The 17,296-nt window shown below is 35.5% G+C and overlaps 1 protein-coding gene across 5 annotated transcripts in view; it reads right to left on the bottom strand.

Annotated features, from left to right (window-relative positions):
- Window positions 1-17,296, bottom strand: part of LRBA (LPS responsive beige-like anchor protein) — a 741,906-nt gene that overhangs the window by 30,281 nt on the left and 694,329 nt on the right. For 4 of the 5 annotated variants that reach the window (XM_028125276.1, XM_028125278.1, XM_028125279.1 and 1 more), the window contains exons 51-53: window positions 13,197-13,259; window positions 7,761-7,916; window positions 1,468-1,635 (exon numbers count right to left, since the gene is read on the bottom strand). In XM_028125276.1, the coding sequence (XP_027981077.1) occupies window positions 1,468-1,635; window positions 7,761-7,916; window positions 13,197-13,259 (387 nt within the window). The remainder of the gene's footprint in view (window positions 1-1,467; window positions 1,636-7,760; window positions 7,917-13,196; window positions 13,260-17,296) is intronic. The other variant, XM_028125281.1, reaches the window with a different exon arrangement.

The following is a 17,296-nucleotide window of genomic DNA, read 5'->3' as shown; positions in this document are numbered from 1 at the left end:
ATGTAAGGGTCCATAATGTAAAGAACATGAAGTACTTCTCAAATGAAAGTGAAAAACAAAATCCCCAAAGTCTACATGTTTAAAAATTTTATAATTACATATAAAATGCAGATGCCTGTATAAATATGTGGAATACACACACGGACACATTACCCTCCCATTTAAACACATACACTGAGTTTGACCTGATCACAAAGACCGTATTATCCAAAGCATCACAGCCTTAAAGAGATTTTTCATATTCTATTTGTATAGGGAATCGTCCCTGATTTGAGTAACATAAGAAATATACATTAGAGGATTTAATAAAAATTATGTTTACCCATTACACAAGACAAAAAAGCATAAACAGCTTTTATAAAATATGTCCCATATACTTTTAAAATTATACACTGGTTTTTGGCTAAGTTTTTTTTAAAAGGTTTCATTTTTAATCAAATATTACACATTTAATAAGCACAGCTTGAAGAAGTCAATCCAAAATGTGATGGACTAAAGCGTATTCAGGCTGTTTCATAATTTGGAGTTAAATGACAGAAGTTAAATACCACGATATTCAGGTAAAGCAATCGGGGACAAAATGGTGCTTCCTTAACCAAATACAGTGCAACTTGCTTTAAATTAAGAAACTGTAAATATTTAAGAGCAGTTAAAATGTTCTACCTTATGAAGTAAAAATCTTAAAAGCTATTCTTGCAGGAACTCTTCAGTGTTGTCATAATAATTTTAATTAAATTCTCATTTTTCAGGTGGTCCCTTTAATTGTTTTTTCCTACTTCTTAATGTGTTTTTCTAAAGCCATTTCTTTTCTGCAGCTGTGTGCGATTGGCTTTAATGGTAGCTGCTTCCTTTTTTTGCCTTCTGTGAATTACAATTTTAAATGGTTACACATTTTTTGTTTTACTGCCTTCAGCATAGTTTCATAAAGATGTTTAAGGCTGTTGGTGAACATTTTCATTTCCCATCTGAAAAACCAAGAGCCAATTTAAATATTCCATATTGGCCTTTTATGACCTGTTTTATCTTTTAATATGTAAATGAAAGCATATTCTTTATAAAGACTGGTTCATTTCCATGAAATTATAATTGTTCTTTTGCTCTTTTAAAATATGAATTCGATAAACAAGATAATATGTGATTGCTCTTTTATGTTATATCTTGTTCGTGAATGAAACACCTCTCTTTTATTTGGTGACAGCCATTTGCAATGAAGAACTAGCATTTTCAGATCATAAGAATAACTTGTAACATGAAAAATGAGATTTCGTACTTGTACTTGAGAATTATCAATGCTCACAAAATGTTAATAATTGAAAGGCTATCTAGACCTTTCTTAAATTACAACTAAGAAAAAGATTTGATAATTCAGTTTCACTTTCACCATGGTAAAAAAAAATGCAACTTCACTGCAAAATGTTATTATACATCACTTGTAACAGTTTACTTATAAAATAAGTTTGTACTTACTGCCTGGGTTATCTCCAATCCCACTGCTTTTTCCATTCCAGTACCAGAGCAGAAGGGTTGCGTCACGTGACCCTGAGAGAATGTAGCAATTTCCCCCAATATAGGACTCAGAACGAGTGAGGCAAGTGACCACATCCCAATGGCCAAATACCACTTGAATCAATTTTCCTGAAATACAAAACAATTTTCTTTAAGACTGCTATAAAATAAAGAAATTCCAGTGACCATTTCACTTATAAGATAATGAAGTCATATTGACTCAGATTCTGATGATTCAGATTTTACAATCAAATTTGATCTGGTCTAACCTAAAAGTTTTCTTTGAATATCAACAACAACAAAAAATCAATTGAACAGTGATAACACTTTTGAAAGACATACTGTTAAAACTACTTCAACAAACAATATTTGAGGACCATGATACCATATCATTATACATGGCTACTATAAATTCCAAATGAATCATGTCTACTGATTAAAGCAGGCTCAGAAGAACTTGTATTTGGAATGATTTCAGCAATTTCTTAAGTTACCCGGTATGATTCAAAGCAAAGAAAACTTAGGTGCCTTTAAGTACTCTATAGTTCAGACTTTGCTAATACAAACTTGTCTCTGAATTAGTAAAGATTTAATGTATTTCTTTTTTTTAAAGTGATCTATACAAAGACAATATAAGTCACTTTGGAGAGTTCCTGTTCTTTTCAAATTAGAGTTACGTGAACCTAAGTTTTGGTAAAAAGACTAATATATTGTGATTGCAATTAGAGCTGGGTCATTCTTTCTTTGTTTTGCTTGTCTGAATGATGAAAATTCCTTGGTGGGTGATGATGAAGTTAAGATAACGGCAGTTTATCGAACATTAACGACCGGGGACAAAAGGGAGGAACCCAGTACACTTGCTATACATCTAGGGAGGGCTTCGGACACAGGATGAATTATTCACATAACAGTGCCGGAAAAAAAAGGAAAGCCCCCACTTTGAGAATCTTTGTTTAAAAATCAGATATAATGTTTATAATTAATTCATACAAACTTGTCTAAAGAATGAAATAAGCTATAGCAGCCCTTCCACTACATCCCTATGGTTTCTAGCTAACATTTCCCTTTGAAATGTCTACAGAACTGCAGATGAATGTCATAGTATGTCTACCTCTAATAGTCAGCATGAGTTTCTTTTTATTTTTGAAGAAGTGTTTCAGTGGGGTAATATAAATAGAATTCAAATATTCAAGAAGACCACTAAGCTGAAAGAAGAGTAATATGCCTAAAAAGTTCATGTTTAATTTGGAAACATAATAACCTATTCAAAAGTTTAAGGTCTCAGTTAAGTATTAGCAACTAAGTGTATTTAACTTTCCAAGGTAATCATAAATATAACTAAAAAAGTACTTATGTTAATTTTTTTAATCTTGATTTTAGTAAGTCTGAAGCTTATTACAAAGCTTACTGCAAATTTTTAAAAAAATGCTGAAATATACTTTACTTAACTCAGATAGAAAGTCAAATACAGTGTGTTCACTCTTGTGGAGAGCCTACTACTAGTAACTTTAAATTCAGATTCATTTCAGGCTCAAATTGCACAATTAATAAAGTGCATTTTTTTCTCCCGTGAACAAAGTCTTTCACCAAAGCAGGTGTTTTTTAACTGCTAAAAGTTAAAAATGTGTACTTCTGAATTTCTCCAACCTTTAAATTGATATCAAAACATTTCACTTAAAAATGAGCTGTATCGATAAAGAATATGGTAAGAATTCAAGACTTCTTAAAATGAAAAATATGGAAAAGAAAAACCAAATTAAGTATGAAAAGATATAATCATTTATTTCTATATCATTTCCAATTTATCTGAAGAACGAAGTGGAGAGGTGTCGTGGTAAAATGGGTGGGGTTAGAGTAAAGGCAGGCCTTCTTATAAGGGGTAAGACAAAGTTAGGAAACTGAATGCACTCTTATTACTAATCAGAACACTGAAGGTTATATCAGTGAATTTTAACTACTGAAAATAACACGCCATATTGTTGATTATGTTTTTTTTTAAAGATTTTATTTATTTATTCATGAAAGACAGAGAGAGAGAGAGAGAGAGAGGCAGAGGGAGAAGCAGGCTCCCAAGGAGTAGGGAGCCCGACACGGGACTCGATCCCAAGACCCTGGGATCACGACCTGAGCCGAAGGCAGACGCTTAACCATGTGAGCCACCCAGGCGCCCTGTTGATTATGTTTTTGATAACAGAGTATGTACAGTTATTTCTGTCCCAGCCTACACCTAAGTGCGGAGAGCATGTAAACTCCAGGAATCATTTAAATGGGTTGTTGAGGGTAGGCTTATTTAAGACTTGATACCTATCACCTCAGTGGGTTGTGGGAGTAAGGAGGAGAGTGACTACAATTAAGTAGGTACATGAGGCACACGGTGCACAGGAAACCCATGTGCTTCCAGGAGGCTTGCAAACGAGCAGCTGTTCACTTGGTAACTTAACCTAATTTCCAACTCATGAGAAGACAAAGTGGAAAGATTTAACTGTAAAAGTGGGATGAATTAACTATAGTGGCAGAATTTTCCAAGATTCGTTTGTTATTTCTTGGTTAAGTCATTGCCCTATATCTACAATATCAGGGTTAGAAAAATGTATACTCAGTCACTGTGATTCTTTTTTCATTAAAATTTACTAGTGTTTTAATTTTTGCCCCCACAGTTATCACAATTATTTTCTATTCAACAAACATTTATTGCACACCTACTAAGTGCCAAGCATTAGGCCCTCTTATATATACATTGGTGGTAAATAGACATGATCCCTGCCCTCAGAGTATTTAGCGTTTAGTGGGGCAGACAGACATTAAACAAATACAAACATATGTAATTATGAATAGTGGTAAATATTATAAAAGGAAAAAACAAGGTAGGATCAGTGAGAATAATGTAGAATGAATTTAGATTAGGTGTCAAGGAAGACCAAAATGAGGGAGTGACATTTACATATTTACATCTAAAGTGTTTCATATTTTAATACAAATTAACTATTTTCTACAATTTATACTTTGGACTCAACTCTGGAAAGCATTATTTTTTCAAGTTCACTTTTTCCTGTTCTGGCAGCTTTCCTCCACAGTATTTGTTATTGCTATGAGGTTGAGGTTCACTCCTCCTAAATAAATCACAGCATAGAAATACCTGCTGCTCTTTTTGGTAAATTATTTTCTGATAATCTCGTAAGTGTTCCTCAACCTTTATTTTTTGTTTCCTTTAATACCAGTCGACCTCTCCACACACTAATATCAAATATTACCACAAGCACTAGAATATCCCTTTTTTGACAGAACAAATTTTCTAGTTAATGTTTTATTTGACAGCTGTGCTACAAATAAAAAAAATTCAAGCTCAGGACTCTACATCACTGAATCTAAAATGTGGCCTGAAAATAATTCCCACTGCCGAGGGAAGGTTTTATTGTTGCCTCTGCTGTTCTGGTGGTGTCCCGAAAACATGATTTATGTTTAAAGAATTTTCTGTTACAACCATGTTTCTCTCCCCTACCCCACCCCACCCTGAATGTAATAAGAGAAGGTTTTATTTATTTTTTTTTGGCTTATGTGCTAAAATATAATTGAATTCAACACTTGTGATAGCTTTGCTATTATATATTATTGATCATACAATTTTCCCCTTGCTTCTCTGACAAATTGAAAGGAGAAAATATTTAATATCCCTATTGTCAAAAAACACAAACACGTATTTACCCTAACTGAAATTATTTTAAATAAAACTAGCATCAGAGTTTGTATATAAGATATTAAGATACTATCATTTCAGGATTTTTTCATAACTTTTCTGGCAAGTATAAATATTGTACAAGCTAAGTCCCACTGAAATGAAGTTTCAAATAAGGCTACTACTTATAAAAATGTTTTACATACACACACACTCACATATTTTAAAAAACAGTAAGGTGGAAGGTTTTTGGAAAGAGGGGAAGGAATGTTATCTAGTTTATCGAGTCTAACATAACATGGAAGACATACTAGGAACTTAAGTGTTGTAAATTATAGCATTTTCCCAAATTAACGAATATTGACAGGTGTACCTATCTATATAAGATAATATGGTAGAATCACAAAGAATGCTACATTTGAAGTCAGAAGAGCTGGCTCCAAGGCCCAGTTCAATCACCACTATCTATACGAATTTCAACAAGTTACTTAAACCTCAGTTTCATCATCTGAAAAATGGGGATAAAGATACCTGTTCTATCTATCTCACAGGACCGCTGTGGGGCTGAAACAGTATCATGTATATGAAAGAACTTTATAAATTCTAAAGAACTGTGTGTGAATGCGTTATTTTAATTATTAGTATTACATAACAGTGAGGTTAACTCTACAAATATTAATATTCAGTGCTTTTTAAAAATGACATAGAATGTCAGCAAGCTCAAAAATCCCCAGATGTCAAAACCAAAGACTGACATAATGTATGATTCCACTTATGTAACGTTCTGGGAGATGCAAAATTACAGAGACGAAGAGCGGGGCCATAGGGCGAGGCTGGGATGGGGGAGAAAGGGGGCGAAGAGGCAGAGCAGGAAATTTCTGAGGTATGACAGAACTGCTCTGCATCTTTACTGTGGTGGTTCTGTGATTCTGCACACTGCCCAAACTCAGAGAACTCTAACCCAAAAGAATTAATTTTATTGTATGTAAATTATAAGAACATTTTTTAAATGTGTAAAAAACAATAAGCCATCTAAAAGAATGTTTAAGAAAATTTTGTGAAAGAACGTAGTGATTTTAACCAACTGAGCCACCCAGGCGCCTGAACGTAGTGATTTTAATCTGAACATTTTTGCCCAAAGGGAGCACAATTTAAGGTCAAATGATTCTAAGCTATCATTACCATAATAGTGAAAGAAGAGGTTACATTTTAAATTTAATTATTAAATCAGAGAAAATTCATTCTAATAATAAATAATTTTAGGAGCACATCAACCCCCATGGCATTTTTTTAAGAATTCTGGAGGAGTTTTAGGCGCAGTATCAATCAACCTCATAGACCTAAACATGCAGTAAGCACCTAACTAATGAGAAAGACTCGAATAATATTTTCTTTCTGGACCTACAGAAGGTAGGATGCAAATTATAAAACTAGATCATCGGTTCCATAAAAGAAAAAAAAACAGGACAAACCGACAAGATCATGGCAAAAACAACTTCTAGGGTTCTATATGAACAGTACGTATTTGACTATTTTTCCCTACTTTCTCATGGCTGTATTATGGTACTATCATCAAAATGCATAAGGACAAAGTCCTTGAATAACCAACAGTTAATTTTTCAATATATTATACTTAGTAAGGCAGAAACAAGGACTCATACATTCTCTAAAGATTATTAACAAGACTGAAAAATGATTTACTATAAAACATTAAATTAACTAGAAATTTCAATTAAAAAGAATTTCCTATTCCTACCACATTTAAGCAAGATATTTGTAGATCCTTGTCTTAGTTGAAATACTCTACTTCCACAGTATTATCAAGTTCTGATACATTAATATCTAATTTTAATTCTTTCAAATATTCAACTACATATTTACCATAAGTTGATTTCCTCCTCTAACAGTTTCTAAAATACTCTAGAGAGACTTCATTAAACTTTTCAATTTTTCTCAATGGCCTATATACAAAAATTTATAAACATTTTGATAGATTGGATCTTCCATAATAATAGTGAGTTGAGCTTGGTTTGTCCCTTAGGGAGATGCATGCAAATGAATATATGGACTTAAAATTTTATATTCTAACAAGAGCTCCTGTCACATATAAAATCAGTAGTCAGCTACTTTCCTTCATGATGGTGTAGCTTTCAGCAAGATTCTATACAGAACTGAGTGGAGGCAAGGTATCTACTAATAAGAAATACATTTAATGAGAATTTCCAGTAAGGGAAAAGAAAATGTGGGAAAATACACCTGTGTGTGCATCTGCTATGTGATTATGTATATACATGTACATATGGTATTTGCAAACCTGGATGTGATTTCAAATGAATCATTCATTCTGTAAGCATGAGGCTTGGGAGATACACCTACTATAAAAAACTGCCTCTTAAAAATAAGCTGAAATTAACTTAATAGTGGACTATATAATAGATTTTTACTTAAAAGGGAAAAATAGTGTCTCTATGTCATACATTTTACAACTTCGTAATTACTGAAAGGAAGATGAGAGAGCATTCTAAGCCTCTCAGTGCTACTTGTGGTTAACTTTAGCTCACTGATGAAGAAAATAAGTTACCTGTGTCAGTAGAGTAGACTCGGAAACTCTTATCCCAGAAGCCACAGATGAGAATGTAGCGGTTGTCCGAAGTGATGACAAAGCACTGGGAATGGACTTGAATACTTTGGTCTAAAAGGTCAGTGATTTGCCTCCTGTGCATTCCTGTATTGCTGGCTGTGAGAACAGAGGAAGAACAAAAGTCCTACTAAACCCACAACACATGTACAAAAATCCTATAATTTGTAACACTGGGGGTGGGGAGTGAAGGAGGAGAGGCAACACATTCCGGGATAAGAATATTTGATCTCTAATTTTAAATTTTAAACATAGTAATATTTGAAAAACCAAACAGGAAAATATATCCGGCTATTGGAAAAATGTGGGTAGCTAAATTCAACATCTCAGTAAGAAATTTTGCCTCGAGGGAAAAATAATAACATACTACAATTTCAAAATAGTATACAATTCTCAGAACATGCTTTCTAGCTCTTGGGCAGGACCAAACTAGATTACAGTCTCCAGACTGCACCACAGTTAGGTTTGTGTTTCTGACAATCTCATTACACCCATTGTCATGAGAATGGATTCATGTTGTGACAATCTATTACCTTTAACTTTTTGTCACAGGAAAGAGATATTAGAATTTAAATGTCATATATTTGAAATACTAGCATCTTGGAGTACTTTGGCTTTAACAGGTCTTTAATTTGACTAGATGTGAACTCCCATTTCCCCTGTTTACAGCTGCACTTGCATGTAGGGAAAGGGTAGAATGACTATTTATTAAAGATACTCGTAATTGAAAAACTCAAAGCACAGCACACTGCCACTTTCTCAGTCCTTATGTAAGCAATAAAACAAGACAGTCTGGCAGTGTGTTTTCAAAGCGCTACAGAGCACCTGATATGGGGTTTGTCACAAGGCACAAGGTCAGACACAGAGCAACATCAAGCACACAGAAAGAGTAATAATCCTTTAGAAATAGACTATCAAGTATGTCATTATCAGAAAAGGAATTTTCACTGAGAGGCCTTTTTTGGAACCATGAGGCCAACCAAAGAGAAAGCTTTCTTTCTAGTGACCTAGGGTTATTTCACCACCAGCTGTCCAATACAAATAATAGTTCTTATAATAACAAAGGAACTTGATTGTACCAGAAATCAAAACAAACAAAATAAATTTCTGCATCTGACCATTACATTCTTTGTATCATAGTCTTCAGGGTTTTGTTTTGTTTTTTGGAAAAAAACTCAACCTATAAATGCATTATTGATAAAAATAAAAAATAGAAAAATATTCATTGTACATAAATAACTAAGTTAATGTGACCAACCTAAGAAAAGGTGCAGAAAGTAACGCAGAAGAAAAAAAGTGTTCAAAAATACTTTCCAGTGCTGTACTGGAAACCACTGGGGACACAGAGAAATAAACTTCCCTGCCCTCATGGCAAACGTATGCACAGACGTACTGAAAGATTCTGCTAGCATCTGTTGTACAACTTAACCATGTAAGATCATTAGAGAACTATTTGATAATAGGCTTCATATATTTTGGGGGGATTAATGAACTAGAAAGTGATAGCGGTAGTAAAAAGGGTAGAATTCTATTTGGGGATCACTTCCCTGCCATCTACTTCCCACACAAAGGGAAGCTGCTGGCAAAGGAAAAAAGCTTTTATGGGCATCATAGTGAATCACAGAGAGACATCAGTATCCTACCGCATGAAGCTGTGTGGTACAACTTAGATCTTTTATTCCAAGAAATCTAGCAATTAGGGCGCCTCGGTGGCTCAGTTGGTTGAGCGACTGCCTTCGGCTCGGGTAATGATCCCGGAGTCCTGGGATCAAGTCCCACGTCAGGCTCCCGGCTCGGCGGGGAGCCTGCTTCTCCCTCTGACCCTTTCCCCTCTCAGGCTGTTTCTATCTCTCTCTCTCTCAAATAAATAAATAAAATCTTTTAAAAAAAAAGAAATCTAGCAATTAAAGACAAGGTATGTAATACTTTCTATACTGGTTACTACAGTGTTTCACTCCACATGAAAACTGTAAAAATGTTTATTTTTGTTACTATTTATATGACTTTTGCTTCTATGATATAAACCTTCACTGGTCTTTGGCCTTTTCTTTTTTAGGAGGGGCATGGTCTCTTAGGAGGACCTCATTTCACAGATCTGGGCATGTGCATAATTTTGAATTGAGTGATCACAATGTACCCCCTCCAATGGGTAAAGACTGATGCCCTTTCAGCATTCAAATGAACTATTCTCTAAGCAAATGCTTACCTGTAATTTAATATTGCAACTCCCCCGCCATTCATCCATCCATCCATCCATCCATCCACCCATCCACCCATCCACCCATCCATCCAATCTATAGAACCTATTTTCCTCACAACTGCCTTTCTTTTATCTTGTCTCCTGAGATTCAGTACTGAAGGTATTTTTATTTAATGAAAATTAGGTATATTTGTCTAAATAAGCAGTCTTCAAACTGGGGCATGCATACCCCTGGCAGGAGGGTGGTATAAGATTTCCCAAGAGATAAACAGGCACAGATGGTTTTAAGGGAATCAATTTCTAGTTCCTCAACTTTTGTATGTTCTCTTCTCTGAAACAGATTTGCTGAGAACTCTCCTATGAGTTTTCCTTTCTTACATCCCTTTTTGCATGCTCTTCTTCCACTAAATAAAATAAAGGCATGTTTCTTTCCTATCCAGAATCTTACTATGGTGCTTTATCTCCGGGTATAAAAATCTCTTGAGATGCAAATAAGGGGACAATTCAAAATACTGATATGAAGCTGAAAAGTGAATGCCAAGGTATCAAATCATTCTGCAGGGCAGGTGGTTTCCAATTCATTGCTTTCAATAAAATGGAAGGAGGAGCTAATCATGATGTCAATTGATAGATCATTAAAAATAAATTTCAATGATAGATTGTTAAAATGATCATTTAATGATAGACCATGAAAATAATTCTTAATAATAGATTACTATATAAATTTTGTCACATAATTTGGAAAGAGTTCAAAGATTTGAATGACATTGTTAGAACAAAATTCTTTCCTTTCCCATCTATTTTCTTATGTGCGTAACTTTCCCCAGGGCTTCCACCTCCTAAAAAAAAGAAAAAGATAGGATAGAACCGTTGATGAATCCTGTCTCATTCAGCAACAAATAATGTTCATTCATAAATACTTGAGCAAAGGGGGGGGTGGAAGCCCTATCCATTTCATTAAAGATATTTCCAATAAATGCTTGTTTTTATGTTTAATAATATCTAATAAAATTTACAATTTTAATAAGTGTGTAGTAATAATATTTGTCATGATAACTCAGTGTGGATTAGTTTTTAGAAAAACTAAGTCTCATGGTCATAGGAAATTTTAACATTTAAAGTTACATACCTATATTTAATTTTCCATGTATATTTATTGCTGAAAAGTAAAATAGGATAATCAATTTTGAAAAGTTAAAATAAAATTGTGTAGGGGAAGTAGAATAAAAATATAAATTTAAGATGAAAAAGGAATGATATAAAATTTTCAACTGTTAAGAGCTTTTTTGTGCATTTTTTTAAGAACAGAAAAATGGTGACTATCAATTCACTTTGATATTTACATTCCATTCGATATATTTAAAATTTTATACACTATGCAAGAAATTATAGCCTTTGCAACTATATAAACTTGTGATGAAAACTTTCAGATGCTCCATTAAAAATATGTGAGAAGGTACATGGTTTTAAACAATATTTTAGGGGATACAGAGAGAACAGTCTGGTGACCAATAATGTAGAGTAGGGAAGAGAACTATGGCCTGGGCCTGGTTTGTATATAAAGTTTTATTGGAACACAGCAATACTCATTTGTTTATATATTGTCTATGGCTGCTTTGTCCTATAACAGAATTAAATAGTTGTGTCTGAGACCTTATGGTCTATGAAACCTAAAATATTTACTATCTGGCCCTTTACTGAAAAAGTTTACCCATGCTTGGTCTGAAGGGTGACAGTTGCTGAAATCATTTTTAGACTTGACTGTAGGATATTCAATGTCAAGTTTTAAGGCAAACAATGATTTATACTTCATAAACGATACTTTTAAAGGACTTATCAAATGGACTTTATTTTCCTGACTTTTAAAACTTTACCCAAGTGAACATTTTTTAATATATGACAAATCATATGTACTCAAATCAAAAGATGATTTAGGAATCAGAGTAGTATTTATCCTTGTGGTTAATTCCTTCTTAGATTTCTGCTTATATGTGGGGGACTGATAAATGAATCAGTTTTGAGCTTAATGTTATTTTAGTTCATTTGCAAATGGTAGTCACTTAGCTCTCTACTGAAACAACAAGGGTTTTAAAGACAAAAAAGGTGACCTACACATACGGAACCCCTTGGATTTTAAACTAATAAGTCAGCTCATTCATCTGCTTTATTTAAAAACTTAAAAATTTTAACAAATTTATGTGGCAGGGAAATTTAACAAAATCACAAACTAAGCCTCCACATTGGTAGCATACCCCTACAACAAGGCAATTAAGTTTTTTATTCTAAAAGTTACTGAATAGCATCTTTAAAAACAAGAAATGTTAATATGTTCTTATCAGTAACATTCTCAGTGAAGCCACATCCAAAATCCCCACCCATAAGAATGAAAAATGCTAAACTAGAGATTTTAACTTAACTGACTGAAAAAGCACAGAAGCAATTAAGTATTCGAAGTCATCTGCTACGGATGCTCATTTCATCCCAAAGGCTCTTCCTGGTCTCCCCCCTTTTCCCTTTTCCCTTTTCCCCCCTTGAACAAATTTAACCTCCAGTGGCAATTTATTGGGCTGTAGGACCATAGGAAAATGAATACAAATATCTTAACACTGCCATTGGCTGGGCAATATATTTCAACTTCGAAACTGCTCTGCAATTGCACATTAATCCCCTCAGACTGAACAGAGGGTCCAGGAAGAAAGGATTGATCTCCTTTAATGATGAAACCCTGGCACTACAGTTTTATTTTTCACAACACAGTGCTGCTAAGGACCCCACTGTTATTATGAAAATTTCCCTAGCAAAGGAGCTCCATCACATTACCGGTGCACCAATTCATCATAACGTGCCTCGCTCCTGCTCATCAACAAGTCTGAGTGATGAAAAGATCCAATATTATCCTGACAGTACTTCATGCGCATTCTCAATCACACATTATTACAGCATCCATATTAATTTTCAGTGACACGCGTCCTAGGCCTGTTCAAATTAGGCAAACCAACGAGGGGGAGTTGATGAAATACCAGCATAGCCACAGCTCATTGCATTCCAATTTGCATGCAAATGGTTTATCAGGAAAATTCCATTCCCAGCAACCAGCAAGTGAAAAACAACTGTAATCTACACTTCAGGGCCACCATACAGAGCTTAATGAATCGCAAAGAGAGAAAGAAGTGACAGACCTATGAGAGGATCGATTTCCACTGGCAGCTGGTATGGCTGGTCTTGTACTGCACCTTGATGAGCTGGAATTCACAAAAGATTTTAAAAAAAAGCATTATTTTTCATATACTAAACTACATAAAAATGCTTAAGTCAAGTCTTACGTAGAATTGTTTCCAACCTCCAAATCTCTCACTTTTGTGAAATTTAAAGAAAAAAAAAATCCAGGTGCTTTTATGGCTAGCTTATGAAACATTTATTTTAGATTAGTGCTGTTCTGAACATGTGCCATCAGCAGTGGCTCCGGTCCTGGGCCATAAGCTATAGCAGATGCTTGACTGGCAACCTCTGATGCTGCAACAAAACAAAATTAAGTGGTAAAGCGCGCTGAAAACAAAATGTGACAACCATCTGCTGACTGTAGCAAATACTGTTTTTTTGTTACTTCTTAAAAAGGCAGTTTTGAATGCTGCAGCACAAAGGATCCACAAAAACGTCAATTTATGATGGCAAAAGGGAAAGCTCTAAGTCAGGGAACATTTAATGTTTCATCCATCACTTAAAACCAATCAATTGAAAGTTTGAATAAAAATAAAGAAAGCTATCCGCAGATAAATGTTTTAGTTAAATGCATTTGGCTGAAATATTTTCCTCAAGATTGGATTGAGGTTTTTAAGAAAAGTTTTATTAATATTTAATATTTCCATGGTTTCAATTTAAAAATACTCTGAGAAGCAAATGAAAAAGAACAATCAATCCATACTAAGAATAGTTTGTTCAAGTCTCAAAATGGTTCTAAAGATTCTTGCACACTTATTTTGTTATTGAAAGGAGATTCTTGAGGGCTGTTACCCTGTGAAAGGTAGAAGGATTTAAAGAGGAAGAGTGCTAGGGAGCAGGAACCACTGCCGGCTACTTACGCAGAGTTAGGCAAGCATAAACCCGAAAATGAAGGCTTTGGAGCAGATGAGTTTTTCAGCTTTGTAATTCTGGGAGTTAAATTCTGGGCCCTTTTCCAAATTATTTTCCCCGAATGACTCAGCCACTCACTCTGGTCAGTATCTGCCTTTTATAGACTCATCAGCATTTAAACTACTGCTTAGTTGGTATCAGAACTCTGCTTAATACCATCATATTTTAGGGAATTTTTCTGACTGTCCTTGAGGGGCTGCAAAGAAAAATGGGGTACGTTCCAATGACTTCATTATTTTTAAAACTTATTATGTCATCATTTCCCCTGTTAGCAAATACCGACTTTTCAAGGTGGTTTCAAAGATCATTAATACTGATAAAACACCTGAGTAAGTACAATATTAGCACTAAAAATTATAGTTGAGTATGTATAAGAAATTAAAGTAGCTGAAGAAAGGAAGCTGTATAACTCAGTCTTTTTTTACCGAAGGCACTGTCTGCTGATCACTGGCTCTGCTAGCAACGAAATCACAAGACATATACAGGGAATGTTCAGGGAGAAAGCATCATAGCCTCCGATTTACCCCACAGTGCTATCTAGTTCCAATAATACCAGTGCTGATCAACATCTATACCTTGATAATTATTCTCTATTTCTCTTAGAATCTGGGGTCATAGAGACACGAAAGACACAGTGTCAGTGAAACTTAGGAGGGTAACTATCTTTGGTCGTGCCTCAAATTCCAGTGCTGCCACTGAACCCCTTGTGACCCTGGGCAAGTTATGTAGCCTCTGTGATTCAGTTTCCTGATCAGTAAAATGGGTTAGACTGAACAATATGAAATTAACAACCCCTGACATCTTGACCTATAAAGAGGAGATTTCATATGGTTCAACCTAAATATAGAAGCTACATCCTAAGACTGTTGAGGGGATTCAGTGCGTTAATACATGTAAAGTGATTAAAACAGTATCTAGAACCTAGAGAATGCTCTATAAACGTTAGCTGCTATTCTTTTATTTTGTTCGCAGGTCCTGTAAGGTCCTGTGAAGGAGAAGGAAAAATAAAAATGACTTTTTTTTTTTAAATCAGGACTCAGACACTGCTGAAAGAAATGACAGGAGCTAGCTGTCTAATGAACAAACTATGGAAATCACAGTTTCTCAGAAAAGGACCAGAATCTAAATTTTAAAAAAAGTAGTAGAACATGAATTTGATATTCATTGCAGAAAAACTGTTAGGGATTTCTGACATTTTTTCCCTGACATTTGTTTTAAATCATGGCATATCAAGGCAAGGGAAAGGAAGAACAAGATAGGATGAAAGATCAGATTTATATAAACATACTTGAAATGAGACACAGATTTAATAAAATGGATGCTTAATATTTTTAGGTATAGGTATAAGCTCAGAATTGGAGATCACATTGTAGAAGGATAACTACTTGTGTATTCCCATATGTATTTATCTGGTGAGCAGCTGCTGTGTCATACTGTAAAGCCAGAGGGCAGGAACAAAACACAAGGGACATGTGTCTAAATGGGTGTCTCTCTATTGTAGGGGGCCCCTAAATGTGGGGTGAAAGCCAAAGGCATGGGAGGTGAAAGAATTCACCTGAGGCAGAACAAAGAAGTTTACTGAATATACTGCAGGGGAGTGGTGGGCAGGGCAGCAGAGGAGAGACAGTCTGCCAGGAGGTAGTGGTTGGGCACTGCTTTTAAAGGGAGAAGGTGAGGAGGTATGGCGATGTAGGGAATCTTCCCTTCTTTGGGAACTGTGCCTCATTGTAAGTAGCCCACTGGTTAGTTAGGGCCTATGGGTATTTTGAGGTGGGGTGCCTGGGGGGCCTGTCGGTATTCTATCACTCAAGCCTACTTGCCTAAAAGCGGCCTCGACATTCCCCACTGACAGATCAGCAATGACAAATCTTAGACATTCGGGTGGAGGTTTCATCCTCAGTAGTACAGACACAAAGGAGGCTCACTGGGGAGAATAATAGGCAAAGAACTGGCAAAACATATGCAGTCCTCCAAGCTTTTATCTCACAGAATGGTGAGCTTGGGCTAGGAACAGCTGGGTGTACCTTAGGTGGTACTTCAGCGGAGGGATGCTGCTCCTAAAGCACTTTACATATCTATAGAAAAACTGGAAGTAGGGAAAAGAACACCTGACAACCAAGTACTAAGGCAAGCAGGCTTTCCAGTCAGGGAAATGGGCTTGCTCACGATGGGAGTGCCAGGAGCTGTCATCAGTACTTCTGGAGTATCAGCTGGAGACCTAGTGAGTAGCCCTTGGGTGGAGCCTGCTCAGTTCCTGCTGAGCTTGCTCTTTGCTACGCTCAATGAAAGACAGTGGCAGAGAGTAGCCAGGGCTTTCCAGCAGCTGAAAAGGTTTGTTTCCCCTCATACACGTTGTCACTCTGCTGTCACTGAAGAAGTTCTCAGAGCTGCCCCAAAGAGCCCCTGAGCACAGGCATCATTTGTGCTGGCCCTGATGTTGCACACACTGGTGCTTTCACGGAGCTCTAGGAGTAAATGCACACTGACTAGGTAAATCCTCTAGTGGATTTGATAGCATACACCACCAGCATGTTTTTCCTCTAACGGAGTATTACAGAATCCAAAAGTCACAGTTGTTAAATGATAATCTTTATTCCCAAACTAAGTCATCCGCATGCACATTTACCACTGCAAGGTAAGTTCACTTGAAGAAAAAGGAATACAAGGACCTAATAATAGAGACAGGGTATACCTGCCTCGATTTCTACCTTCTCTACTTTTTCTGCAATCTGTTCTCTAATCAAATACTCGCATTCATTTCCTTTCTAATAGCCAGGGAAATGGCCATATTTAATACATTCTGATACCAACCACGGACTCTTCAGGATGGCTACCTTACCGAGCAAAGTCAGTGCACCAAGTTTTGCTTGAATGTCAATTCAATTCTGTTCCATTCTAAGAGCTTTTGCATTTAAATTGGCATGAGGCCCTGTTCAAGAATGTATATTTTTTGCAACCAGTTCAGGTATTATAATGAGCAGTACTTTATGTACACTTTACAGATTTAGTGACAAGTTATCAGACTATTAAAATCTATCTCTTAAAATTTCCTACCTAAAACAATGGCTTGGAAAAAAGCCTATAATCCTCAGGACTTTAAAAGATTTTCCTTCTTAAAAACAGAATTTCTAACTAGTGGCCAAAAAGA

This window comes from Eumetopias jubatus, unplaced genomic scaffold (genome assembly GCF_037043125.1).
Source record: "Eumetopias jubatus isolate StellerSeaLion01/CBP00866 unplaced genomic scaffold, mEumJub1_p1.0 scaffold_2, whole genome shotgun sequence".
In the NCBI taxonomy this organism is placed as follows: Eukaryota; Metazoa; Chordata; class Mammalia; order Carnivora; family Otariidae; genus Eumetopias; species Eumetopias jubatus.
This window is presented reverse-complemented; position numbering and strand designations above follow the sequence as displayed.